At 45.3% G+C, this 15,380-nt stretch overlaps 1 protein-coding gene across 1 annotated transcript in view; it reads right to left on the bottom strand.

Moving 5' to 3' along the window:
• Positions 1 to 396: 396 nt before the first annotated feature.
• Positions 397 to 15,380, bottom strand: part of LOC118210652 (activin receptor type-1B-like) — a 30,739-nt gene continuing 15,755 nt past the window's right edge. Inside the window, exons 2-9 of the mRNA XM_035386999.1 lie at positions 13,349 to 13,588; positions 12,235 to 12,498; positions 10,361 to 10,591; positions 10,021 to 10,188; positions 7,340 to 7,496; positions 6,420 to 6,544; positions 5,766 to 5,896; positions 397 to 5,310 (exon numbers count right to left, since the gene is read on the bottom strand). Of these exons, the coding sequence (XP_035242890.1) occupies positions 5,185 to 5,310; positions 5,766 to 5,896; positions 6,420 to 6,544; positions 7,340 to 7,496; positions 10,021 to 10,188; positions 10,361 to 10,591; positions 12,235 to 12,498; positions 13,349 to 13,588 (1,442 nt within the window). The 3' untranslated portion in view covers positions 397 to 5,184. The remainder of the gene's footprint in view (positions 5,311 to 5,765; positions 5,897 to 6,419; positions 6,545 to 7,339; positions 7,497 to 10,020; positions 10,189 to 10,360; positions 10,592 to 12,234; positions 12,499 to 13,348; positions 13,589 to 15,380) is intronic.

The raw sequence follows: 15,380 nt of genomic DNA, 5'->3' as shown, positions 1-15,380 counted from the left end.
GCCTGCTGATTCACGTAAGTCTTTAGCTTGATTCATTAATAATTTTGTAATCTCTTTTCATGCAGCAAGTGGATGTGAATGTGGAACTTTTATATTTCATGGCATGCATAGCTATTTCTGACATAATGTGGCTTAAGAGCGTAAATAATCCCTCTAAACATGAAAAGCTCCTCATTAAGAAAAGTTAACAGCTTGTTAAAAGTCTGGGATTTGTGGGTATTGAACTGGTTTGTACGGCTGAGGCATTCTGAAGCACCTCCACAAAGAACACCAGCAGTTATTTGTCGAGGCTTATCCCTTCACAGCACACAGTGGCACTTGTGATATACATGCAGGTGTGCATGCCTGTCTCTTGCAGACACGTAACACAGGTACACTGGATGGAAAGGACACGGGTAGGAAAAAAAAATTGCATTTATTATGGTATCATTTATATACATGTTTGCAGACTAGTCCTGAAAAGTTCTTCATATGGTTTTGAAAGTAGGCTTGATGTTTCTAACCAAGCTGTGTGTGCAGAGGCCAGGACGTTCAATGCTTGTATTCTCAGGGGGCGGAGCCTAAGGGAGTGTGGGGAGAGAGACCTCGTAACATTTGGGAGTGGTTTTTCCAAAATCGAACAGTGCACTTATGCACTATGGAAATTCACACAAGCATGCACACAACAAAAGGTGTGACCAAAAAAAGTAACGCTTACTTCAGTGTCCAATTTCAAGACAAACCGCCCAGCTGTCGGGTGGTTTTTCACCACAACTAGCAAAAGTAATTCTAATTTGTCACGGGTGAGCGTGAAGATGTATCTGCAACAGAAGAACCTGAGGCTAATTATAAACTCACAGCTGGACTCTTTAGTTTTTTTTTGGGGATGATTTGAATTATGTTCCAATCCGAACAGTCCTCTCCTCGGTTCAGGAAATGCACACGCCCCCAAGAATTCACCCAGTCCTGGCCAGTCTGCCGCACACCCCTTCCTGTAAGCAGCAACGTTTTCCGGAAACTACACACACGCGTTCCCTTGGACTCCCCACACCAAAACTGAATTCATTCCCGAAAAAGAGAAATTCACTCTGGAAAAAAAGATAATGACAAGAAAATAAATAGTTTTGACTAAAGTTTCTGTTTCACTCTTTCTGCAGGACAGAATTAAATACAGATTCAGTAGTGGTCTTTAGAGCAGGGTTAAATTCCAGTGTTTCCTTGCTACAGATGCATGAATGAAGCACCGTTTCCAAACTGCCCAAGCCAAATAATCTCACACACACAGGTAGAGTCGCCTTCGGAGCCCAAAGCGTAGACCGTCAGGCCTTCGCATCGCCTTTTTGCCTTGGCGCCATCGCCAAAAGTGGGAAAAGGGATGGTGTCGCCGTCCAGCAAAAATACAAGTGTCTGAGGAAAGGTTCTCATTCACCTATTCTCACATTTAAAAAACAAAAAAAACACACATTGTGTCCTGCTCTACTCAAGCGCCTACCCAGGTTCAGAGAGAATGTGGGATTCAAGTGGTTGGCTAAGCACCGTCCGACGACCGTCCACAACCTCGGTTGCAGCTAAAGGGAAAGGAGTAAACCCAGCTGGAAAACTGCACCCTAACCCTAACCCCCCCCCAACCGCCAGACTGACTGCTCAAGTGCTGCTACAGGACCTGCAGAAGGCCGCCAAACCCAGCACTGAACCTCAGGTGATTCCCAGCCCTGATGTGTGGAGTGCGTTATGCGGGGACCTGAAATTATGCGGTGGCACCAAGTTGTCCTGTTTGTGTGTGTGTGTGTGTGCGTGTGTGTATTTGTGCACTTGTTGTGTACTCTCCCTGTGAAGTCTGGCACCGTCCGAAAGCAATACTAAAAGATACTGCGGTCACCGAATGCGGATGAGCAAACCGATCACATACAATCGTTATCTGATTATAAATAATGAAACGTCCCCTCGCTTCTGACCCAGGGCGTCATCGTGCGCTCGCAACACTCAGCCCAGATTGATATTGCATGCACGTGGCATCGGTGCAAAAAGCACAAATCCATAATCGGCCTTTAGACAGCTACTGTATGTGGAAAGGCAGGGGCATCACTGCAGTTTCCACTACTTCTGTCAGCCTTGCAAACGGTCCACAGACCAACTGTCACATCCTGAAATGCATTTGCAGTATAAATGTGCCAAAAGAATCAGAACAGGAATACAAAACGGAACTGGAAAAACGACAGCACCGATACCGTACGATCAATCGCCCAGACGATTGGCTTTCTAGTCCTGCTTTACCCACCACAACAGGGGTGACGGTTATAAATGTTCTTCTTGGCTTCAGAGCACCCTGGGGCATTGCGAACTTCAAATGGTGTGCAACCTAACTCACGAAACCCATTTGGACTTGAAAGTGGACTTAAGCTTGTCCATTAAGTCCAATTACTATTTGTAACTGAATTCACTGGTGAATCACATGTCTAACACTGCATTTACAACATAACTCCTCCACCGTAACACCTTTCTGCTTTCAAATTTAGCTTGTTTATAAGTTTGTATAATTACTTGATATACTTTGCATTTTTAAAGAGAAAAATCATCAGAAATTACACTAAACAAACTGACACAAAGCACCACATTTCAAAAGAAAGGAGATTCTGGGAACTCTGTTTTCTAAGCAGGTTGTAGGCATATCAGACCATAATAATATGTACTTCTTTATGCTTCCGAGAGAATATTGATAATGCTCAATACACTTAACAGGTTTTGACAGGATTAGAACGACAACTCTAAGATCTCTGGACTGAAACTGCAATGCTTTTATAAGCAAAGCTAGATTATGAGCTCTGTGGAAAAACACATGTAATAAACCCCAAATGAAAAATGCAACAAACAAACAAAAATGAAATAGATATACACAGGGAATCTATACAGGTCAGGTTCAAATCAAAAACATAGAGACAGGAACAAAATAAGACAGAGGGGGAATACTGAGACCAGCAGTACCTCCAAGTTTCAATTTTGTATGTAACAATACAAATAATAAACTGAAAATATACAAAATTACAGCAGATTCGTTGTATGAAGGAAAACTAAATGTAATCAAGGAAAGTGAACGAGCAAGTTCAATATAACCATCAAAATCAGGAAAAAAGTAGTGTAACACTTTGTACAAACTATTTACAACTTGCATATCCAGGAGGTATAAAGAACTGAAAATCAGGAGTAATGAGTCAGGATTTCAGTACAGCACAGGTAGATCAGACCCCTTTCTCGAGAGAGAATCACATTAGCCTTCCACAGTTTGACACCAAAAAGAAGTCCGTCAGGAGTGTTTAAAAAAACGGCAAGTATCAACAATGACTAAAACTGAGACTTAAAATATGCCTGTTGGCACATCCCCTTAAATTAATCTCAAAAAGCTACTTCTGGCCTGGGAGTGGTGAGAAAATACAGGTTCTCAGTAAAAATGACCGTACCGTTCAGGAGTCTCTATGACGTTAGCGCGAATGCTAATTGAAGAGGTTTCATGCTCAGTCAGTGCAGTATGTGGCATCAATAAAACAGGAGTGTTCGAGTACGCAAATCCTCTGTGGCCCCAAAATGTCGACGACATTGACGTGTGACCGCTGTGGAAGGGGACAAGTTGGCAGCTTCAGCGCGAGCACAACCGCGGCAAATTTCCGACGCCAAGACGGATCCCATCGGGGGGATATATGCGTGTATCGGAAAGCAGCAGGACAGGCTCAAAACTGTACCACGCATCGTCGGTCCAACTGATCGCACCCATTTGTCACATGATTCAGATTCTTGTCGTATGTCACGTGACATTCCCCGGAAGGTCACTGGTTCTGGTAACAAGGCCAAATTGAGAGGGAGTCCCAAAAAAAAAAACCCAAAAGAACAAGGTATTAGCCAATGGCTCCTTCTCACCTGAGACTGAACCCTAGACACACTGAATCCCCAGTGAATGATCCTCACAGCTTGCTACTGGACAGCGTGGATTAAAAAAAAAAAACATAAATAAACCACCACCAGGTGTGATGCAAGCACCTCATCTCGTATTTGACCAACAGATCATACAATGCATTTGGAGTAAGCATTAGCTTGTTAGCCTGTATCAGTGGCTGCACCTGGAATGTTCAATGGCTTGGCTTATCCAATCAAAGAGCTTAAGCCAAGGCGAGGATGTGCTTTAAAAATGGCCATCCCGTCAGGGGCTGACGCGCAAATAAAATCTCACTGAGGAGGAGCGGAGGGTGCTGTGGTTTTGTATTAGTCGACGGCAACTGAAAAATTCCATCCGGCCCTTGCACACATACCCCGAATCCTGCGCTCAGAAGACGAGGAGTCTGGTCCCCTCGTCTGAAAACGAGTCAGCTCCCATCTGGAAGAAAAAGTCCAGTTGCGTAGAGAAGTCTGGTTACTTGTGCACGGCAACGGACCCCCCTCACCACACCTGAGAAAAAACTAACCTGCCGTAGTTCAGAAAAACACCAAAGAGTAGCTCAGCCATGCAGGTCTAAATTCCGCCTGTACACCAGTGATCTGAAGGGTGCTTGTCCAGAGCACCACGGAGATGAGGTCTCTATGCGATTGAACTCCAGCTCTAGGACCCTTGCTACACACTTCCTGCACAGGCTGTACTGGGCTAACAATTTAAAAATCCAGTTTTTTTGCCACCATTTCACATTTGCACAATGAAAGCATGATTCATTGTGAAAACAAAAAGAAATTGTGAAAACAAACAAAGAATATATATACAAAAAGTTCCAAACAAGTTTCTGAAGTCTGAAATTGATCTTTTGCGCGGAGTTGCTTGTGGGGAGTGCGAAAATGCTTAACAAATTAAACAAAACCGTAATTCGGTTACTGTGTTACTGTACGCCAAAATTCCTGCCATCAAGAACAACACAAAAATCACATGAGCAGTCACAGTCGCTGTAGTCCTTGCCTGTTTCAGAGGGGGATGATGGGTAATGGTCAGAAGAGGGGAGGCGGTGGGGAAAAGGGTGAAAGGTTGAAGGTTGGGTAATGGGGAGGCAGAAAGGAATGGCCGGGTTTTCACTCAGTAGTTTTGGCTGAAAAGGTGAGGTAGGCCTGGTCATTTCTCGGGTTGTGGCTTTAAAAACTGGCAGGATTCAGGAGTCGTTTTTCTTTCGTCGTCGTTTTCCGATTTTCTCCTTCGCTCATTGCGTCTCTGCGCGGCGCGTAGCTTCGCTGTCCCTCTCAGACCTTGATGTCCTCCTGCACGCTGAGCTGCGACAGCGTCTTCTTGATCCGCAGCGCCGTGAGCCTGGCCGCCCCGTTACCATACCAACACTCCCGCATGATCTTCCCCATCACCCGCAGGGCCTGATGGACACAGGGAGGGAAGGGGGGAAAGTTTAGCGTCGGCTAGAATATCCAGAAAACCTGTCCATGTACTGTATGCTTGTGTGTGTGTGTGTGTGTGTGTGTGTGTGTGTGAGTGAGTGAGTGCAAGTGTGCATCCAGAGTATGCATGCAAGTACGTTTGTTGGTGTGTGGGTGTGCATATATTAGCATGCGTGTGTGTGCACATATAGGTGTATGTACGTGTGGGTAAGTAAGTGTGCATGCAGGTGTATGTGTGTACTGTAGGTATACATGCATGTATGCCAGTCTGAATGTTTTAGTATGTGTGTATAGGTGTATGTACACACAGGTGAGTGTATATGTTTGCAGGGGTGTGTGTATGTGTACCTACATGTGTGTAAGTGTGTCTGCAGGTATGTGTGCATATTTGTGTGTGTGGTTGTGTGTGTGTGTGTGTGTGTGTGTGTGTGCACCTCATAGCTCTGCCACCAGTTGGGCACGTTGGGCCTCAGTTTCTGCTCACACACCACCTTCCTCATCTCCTCGATGGAAGGGTCTGAGGGCACCAGGTCATAGTAGGGAAGCTGGTACTCCTCATGGACACCTGGGGCACAGACAGGGCCTTACCACCTGGACCCATCACAGCACTGAACTACAATTCCCACATGCCCTTCACGCAACACAGACTGCAACTGTGCTTGTGTATTCAGTCATAATCAAATTTTTCAAAAAGTATGAACAGGGCTATGGAAATGGTGAAGCTGTTCGAAACTATCTTGAAATTCTCTCCACTTTATGCTTATGGTCAATTTTGGGGGTGGGGTGTTTTTTGAATAGGTGAAGTTGTAATAATGCTAATATTTAGTTTAAAGACAGTTCACCAGACAATATTAAAATATTTCAAACTTTTCTTCCTCTTGTTTTCCCTTCCTCTATACCTCTCCACGAGATCCTTGTCCTCTTTCCCCCACACACACAAACCTTCCCATTAAACTATCTGTATGCTTACTTTTCTCTGACCCTATGCCTCTCCAGTTTTAATGCAGTTCCGTCTCATATTCATTACACTGTTATCACATAAAAGTTTAAGAACAAAAATGAGCCTGTGTCAGGTTTCTGCTGCTCACCGCCTGCGTTGCATCGACGCGCAATCTCCCAGTACACCAGTCCCAGGGCGTAGATGTCTGCGCATTTAAAGGAGTCAAAGTGCCTCATATTGATGGTTTCGTCCAGAACTTCCGGGGCCATATACCTGGAATAAAAAAATATGTATATATTCTCACCTCTGACAAAAAACATGGCATTCTGATATGTACTTTTTATTCTTTTGTGAGACTAAATTGTGATGGGTACACAGTAGGATCCACTTGAGCAACCTCAAAGTCACTGTATCTGCTGGTTTTCAGTGTGTTTCTGGACGTAATAAAGTGCTTAAGTTATTGATTGGCTAAGAGCCTGTACATTGGCTGCTGACTGAAGGAAATTTTTGTACCCTGCATACACTGCTGCCCCCCAGAACTGGAGTTTGTGCTCCCTGATGAATATTTTATGAGCACCTAAAATGGGGGGGGTTGACGGTCTGATGGTTTTTGTTTTCCCCTCAGCAAACAATTTAGACCCAAGAAGCCAATAAATGAGAAGAAATATCTATATAATAAACTACTTTAATATTTTTACTTTAAAAACCCAGCAGACCCTGTGGCTCCCCAAGATCAGAGTCATCAAATTAGCAGTTGATTAAAAGTCAGTGGTTTGGAAACTTGTGTGTCAATACTGCCCTCTATGGTCAGGTCTCCTCAGACAAATACATGAGCTTAAAAAAGGATGTAAAAATTAAAAGCAGGTCCAACCTTTAAAATAAATGTTTTTTAAAAATCAAATGCTTTTACATTTGATTTATAGTGCATTAAGAGTTGGCAGTAGCCCAAAGCAAGGAAAAGAACTAAGAAGATAAACTGCAATTAAACAGTTTAACACAAGTAAATGTCATGCCGTTCTGTGGTCAGCAGGCTCTGTGTCCATGCAATTTAGCAGTTGAGGTATGTACCTCTTTGTTCCCACGCGCTGGTTGGGGGCGATGTCGATGGTGTCAGTGACGGACTCGTGCCGTACGGCCAGTCCCAGGTCGGCGATGGCGCACACGCTGTTCTTCTTCACCAGAATGTTCTTGGACTTGAGGTCGCGGTGAGCGATGCCTGGCTTCCCTGCACAGCACAGAGAGAACGGCTTGAATTTCCCCAGTGAAACCTGTGCCACGACAAAGCCTATTGGGTCCCAATCAATGAACTGTATACTGTTCAGTGGCCCCAATGTTGCAGACGTCCTGCTTCCTGTGTACTGATACTGCCCAGATTCCAACGACCGATGTTTGTTTTATTTATTTTTAATTGTATGGTAAGGAAAAAGCCCTTGAGGTGAAACATCTCATTTTTGAGGGCCCCTGTGAAAATGTTCAGATTTATGTACAGTACAGCTAAGACCGTAATAAAAAAATACAAATTACATTAAAACTAATGTTCAAATCTCTAGCTGACAACAGGACATTGCAACTTTAGGCTGTAATAAAAATAAAATAATCTTAAAATAAAATTTCAGTGTTTAAAAGATCAGAAAAAATAACGATTTTGTAAAAAAAAAAGTAAAATACAAAATAAAAAATAAATATAATAATAATAATAAATGTAAGAATAAAACAACATAAAATTCAGATAGTCTACAGTGCAGCCAGACAAATTTTTGGAAAAGTAGCCAACTATACTACGGATGAGACATTCCATGATTGTATGACAGTTTGCTGAATTTACATATTTGAAAGTGTATTTGTAATATAAAGTTATTTTTTACCTTACAAATGAATGCTATATCACAGTGGGCCTCAAAGCTAGTCACAATGTTATTTTTATTGGATTTAATTGCAACTAAAACCCGCCCAATACTAGCCTAATTTTAATATGAAATTATTTGGCCAATCAGTATTTTTTTATCAGCATCTTTAATTGACTGTCCAATCTACTATTTTCTGGGTGTGTCTTCAAGGTAACGATAATAACAAAACTGTTTAACTGTTTGACTGAGAAAGGAGAACGAACGGTGTGTGGAAGAATTTACGGAAACATGTAGCCTGTTGCCTGTTTTATCTTTCAGACATAGCGAGTCTCCATGAAGTCTAATTTAAATCAAATACGCATAGCATTGTTTAGCTGCAATCGGACTCATCAGCAGTCGTCCCTGGAGGTTTAATCAGGATCACCCCCAAGTCTGCGGGTTCCGACGGCGCCACCACCATTTCGCCCTTCCCGGACATCGATTATCCTCTCTTCAGACTTGTGAGTAACTTAATATATGAAGACCTCTATTACGCTTCTCGGTTTTGGTTTTATTTTTATACTATTAAATGAATGTAGACCGCAAAGATGTTCATTTTGCAAAGGAAGCCCTGTTCTGTGGGCAACCTATATCTCCAGTAGGCTACAATTAGGCCATGTCGACCTACCAGCTGCATATGCACTTGCTCGTTCGCTTTCTAGTGATGGAGCTAGGCCTACCTGCATTTTTAGCAATACACGGATAACTACCACGCTCTATCTAGTTGTTTGTAAGTTGTGTCATTAACGACCGTTATGTGGCGGGGTCTGGAGAGTGGAGACTTGGTTTTGACTGGCAAATGGAAAGGAATTGCCGGCGAATTCCGGCTAACGTTGGCTGAAGTAGCCTACTGTAGGCTACACTTTGTAGATCAAGACATGGCGCATCAATTTGAAAACACAGATTTGTGTAATCGTGAGAAAACGATTGAATTAAACTTATGATGGTTATACAAGTATACAATTTGCTGTCACATAAAATTTGGTGGTTAATGTTCACGTGGTACAGATAACGGATATTTTTGTTTGATATAAATTTATTGTTTTTAACATTTGCCTCCAATGATAGCACGAAGATTGACCCCACCAAACGTAGAGATACCGTCCAAGTAATAGCAGAAACTTTATTTGCTGAAGCAAACGGGTCTGGTAAGCTAGCTGACAAAAACTGGATATGTAGCCTACAGTGCCTGATCGCCATTAACCGTTTATTAGTCAGTCACACTGCTGTGCTGATGGGCCGCCGTGCCTTGGTAAGCTACTGTGTTTGCTAATGGAAATAAAATATAGCCACTTGCAGTTTGATAATTATTACTATAACCCAAGCACTTAGCAGCCGAGCAAAGCATTGTAAATCCGCGTCTGTAAGCGATTTCGTTTTCGTGTCGGGTTCGGTTTTCAAATTTGGCACACCCAACCAGTCAGGCTTGGTTGGCTGTGGTCTCAAGGTCTCGAGTATGGTCTGGGTTCAGGCTTCAATTTCATGTCCGTGTAGACCTCTACCTTTAGCCTAATAAACTTTTTATTTTTTATTTTTATTTTTTACAGTTACTTAAACAAAGGCTGGCGTGCCTCAGCTGCTTTGTAAATTGCTGTGTAATATACATTTTTGTTAATTATTTTTCATAAGTAGCAACACATTGTATGCGTTGGTATTGCAGCTACAGCAATTGTACTTTCTCTTCGGTAATTGTGAGAATCATTGTGCTGTGAAAGCTGTAAAGGTGACTCCACCCGCTGTAAAGTCTAAAGCACACTGCTCCCAGTAAGGTCAATAAATGAGCAGAATCCACCCTAGTAAAGCCAATAAATGAAGACTCTGTCCGCTGCAGAGCCTGTATATGATGAGACTCCGCCCCCTCACCCTGTGTGCCGAGGATCTCCATGTGCAGGTGGGCCAGGCCGCTGGCGGCTGACAGTGCCAGCTTGATCATGCCCTCGATGGTGACGGAGTAGCGGTTCAGGTAGTCGAAGAGGGAGCCGTGCTCGTGGTAGTCCGACACCAGCCACAGCTGCGTCCAGGTGCCGTTATCTGAGGGAGGCGTGGGGGAGAGGAAAAGGGGCGGGGGCAGGAACAGACCATTGGAGAAACAGAAACAGACCAACATCCAATCCAATCGGCTGACCGAACTGGAACAAGATTGACGGGCAGGACTTGTGGAAACCTTTGTGTCCGCAGTTTAAGCGGCAGCAGCGGCGCTCACCCTTGTTGTCGGCGGCGATGAAGCCCAGGATGTTCTCGTGGCGGAGCATTATGGTCTGGTAGATCTCAGCCTCGCGGAACCAGGAGCGCTCCTCGCGGGATGAGAAGATTTTCACGGCCACGTCGCCCCCGCGCCACTTCCCCCGCCACACCTCTCCGAAGCGCCCCTTCCCGATGATCTCCTGCAGGACGATGGTGCGGGCGACCGTCCGCTGCACGAAGAGGGGCAGCCCTGGGGGAGGAATGTGGTTGGTTCAGGACTGACTTGAGGACCAATACATGGTCACTGTAAACTCACTGAAGAAAAAATTCACCCAAAAAGTAAAATATGGTATTTTAGCTATTTGCAGATGATAATGTAGTTGCGCACAGCATTATGTAGGCCTATGTATTATCCTGCGATAAGACTGTGCTCCTAAAAGTTAGATGACCCCGATGATGAATTTGGTAATAACTCTGTTCCTGTTCAATTGGAAAAGTATATGTACATTGGGATCCATCTCTCCACTTGTATTGTTGGAATTTCTTGACAAAAATGATTAGTCAGGAGCTCCTTTTGATGTTTTAATAAAACGACTGGTCAGGAAGCAAAAATATTAGGCTTAGTACATGAGTTTATATAGTTTTCAGAGACAAAGAACTGTTGGTCCAGCCTATGAGACTCATTCAATCACCATATGGAAAACTTCCATTTATGGCCAATTGAAGGTTAAGGAGTCCATACCAAGACCGACAATGGCAGCCAACTTGACAGAAATAGAGGTCCTTTAATCCCTTAATGCACTTGATTACTGCAGCTGGTGTCTATACCCTCTTACTTCCATTCCAACAGGTAACACTGTGTGGGGTGAAACACTTAAATTATTGCTATGGAAGAGGGATTTTAATTTGAATGGTAGAATTCTTAAGTGTCCAGTAATGTAATTTGTATTTGAGTTCAACAGTGTTCTGGTAAATACCAATTTAACTGGTTTCATTATATACAGGACAACAACCCCAAAACTCCCCATGATATGGCCCACAAACATACAAAAAGACATCACTTTAAACCTGGCAAACAAACTCTTACTTTCCACCAGCCACACAGACTTCAGGGCTTGCAACTTTGAATACCCACCACCAGGCCACATATAGTAGGTAGATGTTGAATTGGCAGGCTTGCTGGCTTAATTAACGATCAGCTGTAAGTTTAATATTCAGTTGAATATAATTGTACTTTTTATACAAGGCTTAATGCGTGTTTTATTTGGCTTAGCTAGGCATTTGTTTCTTCACCACAACACAACACTGCAGTACAGCAACATAGCGAGTTTCTGAATGAAATTCTGGGGTTCCAAGTCAGTACTTCGCTACCATGCTGTGTTGTACTGCAGTGTTCGGTTGTGGCGAAGAAGCTAATGCCTAGCTAAGGCTGGCCGCATTGTTGCCAACACTTGAAAATTCCCAAAGTACAAAAATTCCCCAAGTCAAACTTCAAAGCAATGAACTGAACTCTAAATAAGGTATGTAAATTCTGCCTGCTGTTCCGTTGTGCAAACTACCAAGGCAAAAATAGCAAACTGAGCACATTGTACAAGCAGATTATCCCTGCATGGCAGATCCTGCCAAATAGATTTGATTGACAGACTTTGTTGTCGTCTTGAAAAAGGCCTCTGGGAAATGACAAGCACCATTGTGAAGCCTAAGTGGCACTTTAAAATCAAATGCTCCTTTGTGACGGATGTCATTATCAATTTAAGCGTGATGAGTTAAGTCACAAAACGGACTACAACATTAAACAAGGCATCGCGAAAAGCACCAAGTAAAATTTCACCGCATGAGGTCAGTTTAATTTGTGTGTCGATCCGCTCCTTCAGGGGAGGGGGAGGTCCGTACCAGAGCCGGATCCGGAGGTGGACAGGTCGAAGATGAGGTCCTGCAGGGTGCTGTCCTTGGGCAGGTACAGGTGGTCGCAGGAGGGGTCCTCCACCTCCAGGCGCTGCCGGTGGCTGTAGGTGCGCTGGTGCTGGTGGAACAGGAAGATGCCCACCAGCAGGAGCACGCAGAACAGGAAGAGCCCCACGATCACCGCCACCAGGTCCACCAGCCCCCAGCTGCCCCCGGGCCCGAACCCGCTGTCTTCCGCTGGCCTCGTGGTCACTGCAGGAGAGGGGTGGAGATGGGGGGGGGGGGGACAGCAAGCGAGGCTGCACGTTAGCACGTTAGCACCCTTTTACTTCTAATACGAACAACAGCGGGGGAAAAAAAGATTTGCTTCAGCCTCAGGAGGTAAAATACCATGGGAACGACCCCAGTGGAAAGACTCAGCTAACGGCGACAATGATAAACAACTAACATGGAAAAAAAGAAACTATCCCCATCGGACCCTTACAGGCAAACGCTAATGAGCCTCTCTATCAATTTGTATCAGCAGGATCACGGGTTATTCAGGACAGCATGACACCAGTTTTGAAATGGACAGCTTTGTATTGTGTCACCTCACCACCCCCGGACTCTGCAATGAGTATGGACTCCCAAGTGCTCCAAGATACCCAGAAGAGTATTTCTGAATTGTTTGCTATCCGCTAGCTGTTTGGCTGCTGCTCTTTACTCAGGCCACTCACTTCCAATGAGAGCTCAGTAGCAGCGAGACTCTTGGTCGTGTGTTGAGGGCCGCAGGGCACTCGTTAAACAGTTAAAACAGCATTAACTTTTGCTACGGTGTGGTCATTTAGAAAATTCCGCTTATCATTTTTTGTGTTCAGTCATTTCTCATGCTTTAGTCACATCAGCTTCCCTCCGGAAAGCCAGCACTATAGTCCGCGAATGCCGCAGTAAAGCATTTCGCTTTGAAGGCAAGGGGTCGGGAAATTGTCAAACCGTTTAGTGCCGTTTTTTTTCTTGAGGCAGATGCGGTACTACGAAGCGTGGCACACCTTGCAAGCGTTTCCCCCCCAACCCTACCCTCGCCCCCCGTCCCCCCCGTCCCGCCCGGCCCGGCCCGTCTCACCGGTGGGCGCGGTGAGGCTGACGCTGTTGCAGTAGTCGGTGTAGCAGCAGTGCGTGTTGAGCAGCCCCTCGGCGCTCAGGCAGTAGAAGGGCTGGCCCGGCGGGACCAGCCTGTCGCGGGTGATGCAGACGCGGATGCGGTGCTCCTGCCCGTTGATGGAGGAGGTGGAGGCCATGCAGGCGCCGTCCGTCACGCACTGGTACCCCGTCGTTGAACATTCCGTGCAGTTGCACCTCAGAGCTGCGGGGAGGGGTTAAAGGATGGAACGAGAGAGGGCGAGAGTGAACAGAGTGAAGAGGGTGGGAGAGAACAAAAAGGCACAAAATTACACAAAAATCACTTATGGGCAATACATTTCTCTTCACATTTGTGCCAGTATTGTTTTTCCAGCCAATGTCTAATGGCATCCCACGACAGATTCTGTATGATAGAGTATGTGACCTTGTGACCAGACCCAACCAAGCCTGACTGGTACTGCCAGATATAAAAATATGATAAATAATGGTAAAATTGTGCAGTTACATTTTATCATAGATTTTTTAACTGGTGGGGATTCTCAAAATTGCAAATTTATTGAAACCAATCTCAAGTATGACACATGATGATGATCTCCCACAGGTACCTATCGGAGCATTTTCCCTTGCACAATTTTCACGGACATCCTGTCCACAGCCTTGATTGACTCGCCACCAGAGGGCGCTCACACACAGTTAAACAATGCCATCAGAGTCAGTCCGTTTGGAAACTGAGGGCTGGGGTTACTCGTCTGCGTCGCATGTAATCAGATACTACACTGCAGATGAAACGACACAAGCCGGACAGTGACTGGGGCGTGCTTGCGCGTGTGTGTGTGTGTGTGTGTGTGTGTGTGTGCCCGCACGCCTCGTTCCAAATCCAGTGGAACACAGTGTAGTCGTTTAATGCTGTATAGCTTAAGGCAGTGAACACACAGGCTCTCATTAAGACTGCCCCATCGTATAAAGGGCACAGTAATAAAACAGGACAACAATAAGTCTGTGATGTGGACCGAAAGCGTCTCTCGACTCGGAGGCAGCGCACGTCACGGATCGCAAAGCTAAAATCGCGGACGAAACGACAGCCACCTCCGTAAGCCTCTCCGAGACGCTAACCGCGCCACACGAAACGTTACTTCGGCGTGAGCTGGATGACGCTGGACCGCCCTCACCCCCAAGATGGCAGCACCCAAAAGTAAACGCTGCCGCTTCGTTGTCAGTTAGGCTTGCAGAGCTGATGCTAAGCAGACCCAAGACATGTCAGTCTGGTGGCGTTAAGTGGGGGAACCTTTAGCGTACTTGACGTAGCGTCTCCGATTGAGCGCATGTTAAACCTGACACCCTTTGTCACGGAGGCGGCACTGAGGTTCCGGACTCCACCCCACCCTCCTCTCTGGTTCTGTGGCGCTTTTGTCCTCAGCCGTGCCCTCAGCAGGGCCCTTTATTAAGCTCCGGGGCCACACGATGAGCTATTTAACCACACCGCTGTGCTGTCTGGAGCCCTTTTCTTCCCCTTCTTTTTTTTTTTTTTTTTAAGTGCCTATTTAAAGGAGAACTTCCTGCAACGTGGCAGTGTGGCGGCCTGTTGTTCCCGCTCAAATTTTAAGCTGAACTAGTTTCTGAAACTGCGAGACTTGGGTCGTGACTGTACAGGGCACGGCGTTTTTAGCACAAGGTACACTCCAGGGGAAGACGGCGCTATAAGCTTGCTGCCATTTCACAGCGTCCCTTCTCCTGACTCGGGTGTTTTAAGTCCGAGTATCTTCCAGAAGCTGTGTTTCAGAAGCCCCTCTCCGGGGGAAGTATTTTAGGTGTCGTTTATGAAGGCGGCTGAACGGAGTAGTGTGTTCGGAGCGACAGGGCGTAGCGAACATGCTTCGCTAGCACCATTACTGTACGCGGCACCAAGCAAGTACCCACACTTCATTTAGATTAACTTTGAATTATCGTTTAACAAGTGCTGCTCCGCCCGGACAAACTGAGGGTACTTGGAAGCGTCTAGGTATGAAGCCCGCTGG

Source organism: Anguilla anguilla, chromosome 13 (genome assembly GCF_013347855.1).
Source record: "Anguilla anguilla isolate fAngAng1 chromosome 13, fAngAng1.pri, whole genome shotgun sequence".
Lineage (NCBI taxonomy): Eukaryota > Metazoa > Chordata > Actinopteri > Anguilliformes > Anguillidae > Anguilla > Anguilla anguilla.
The sequence above is the reverse complement of the archived record's forward strand: the minus strand, read 5'-3'. Positions and strand labels throughout refer to the sequence as shown.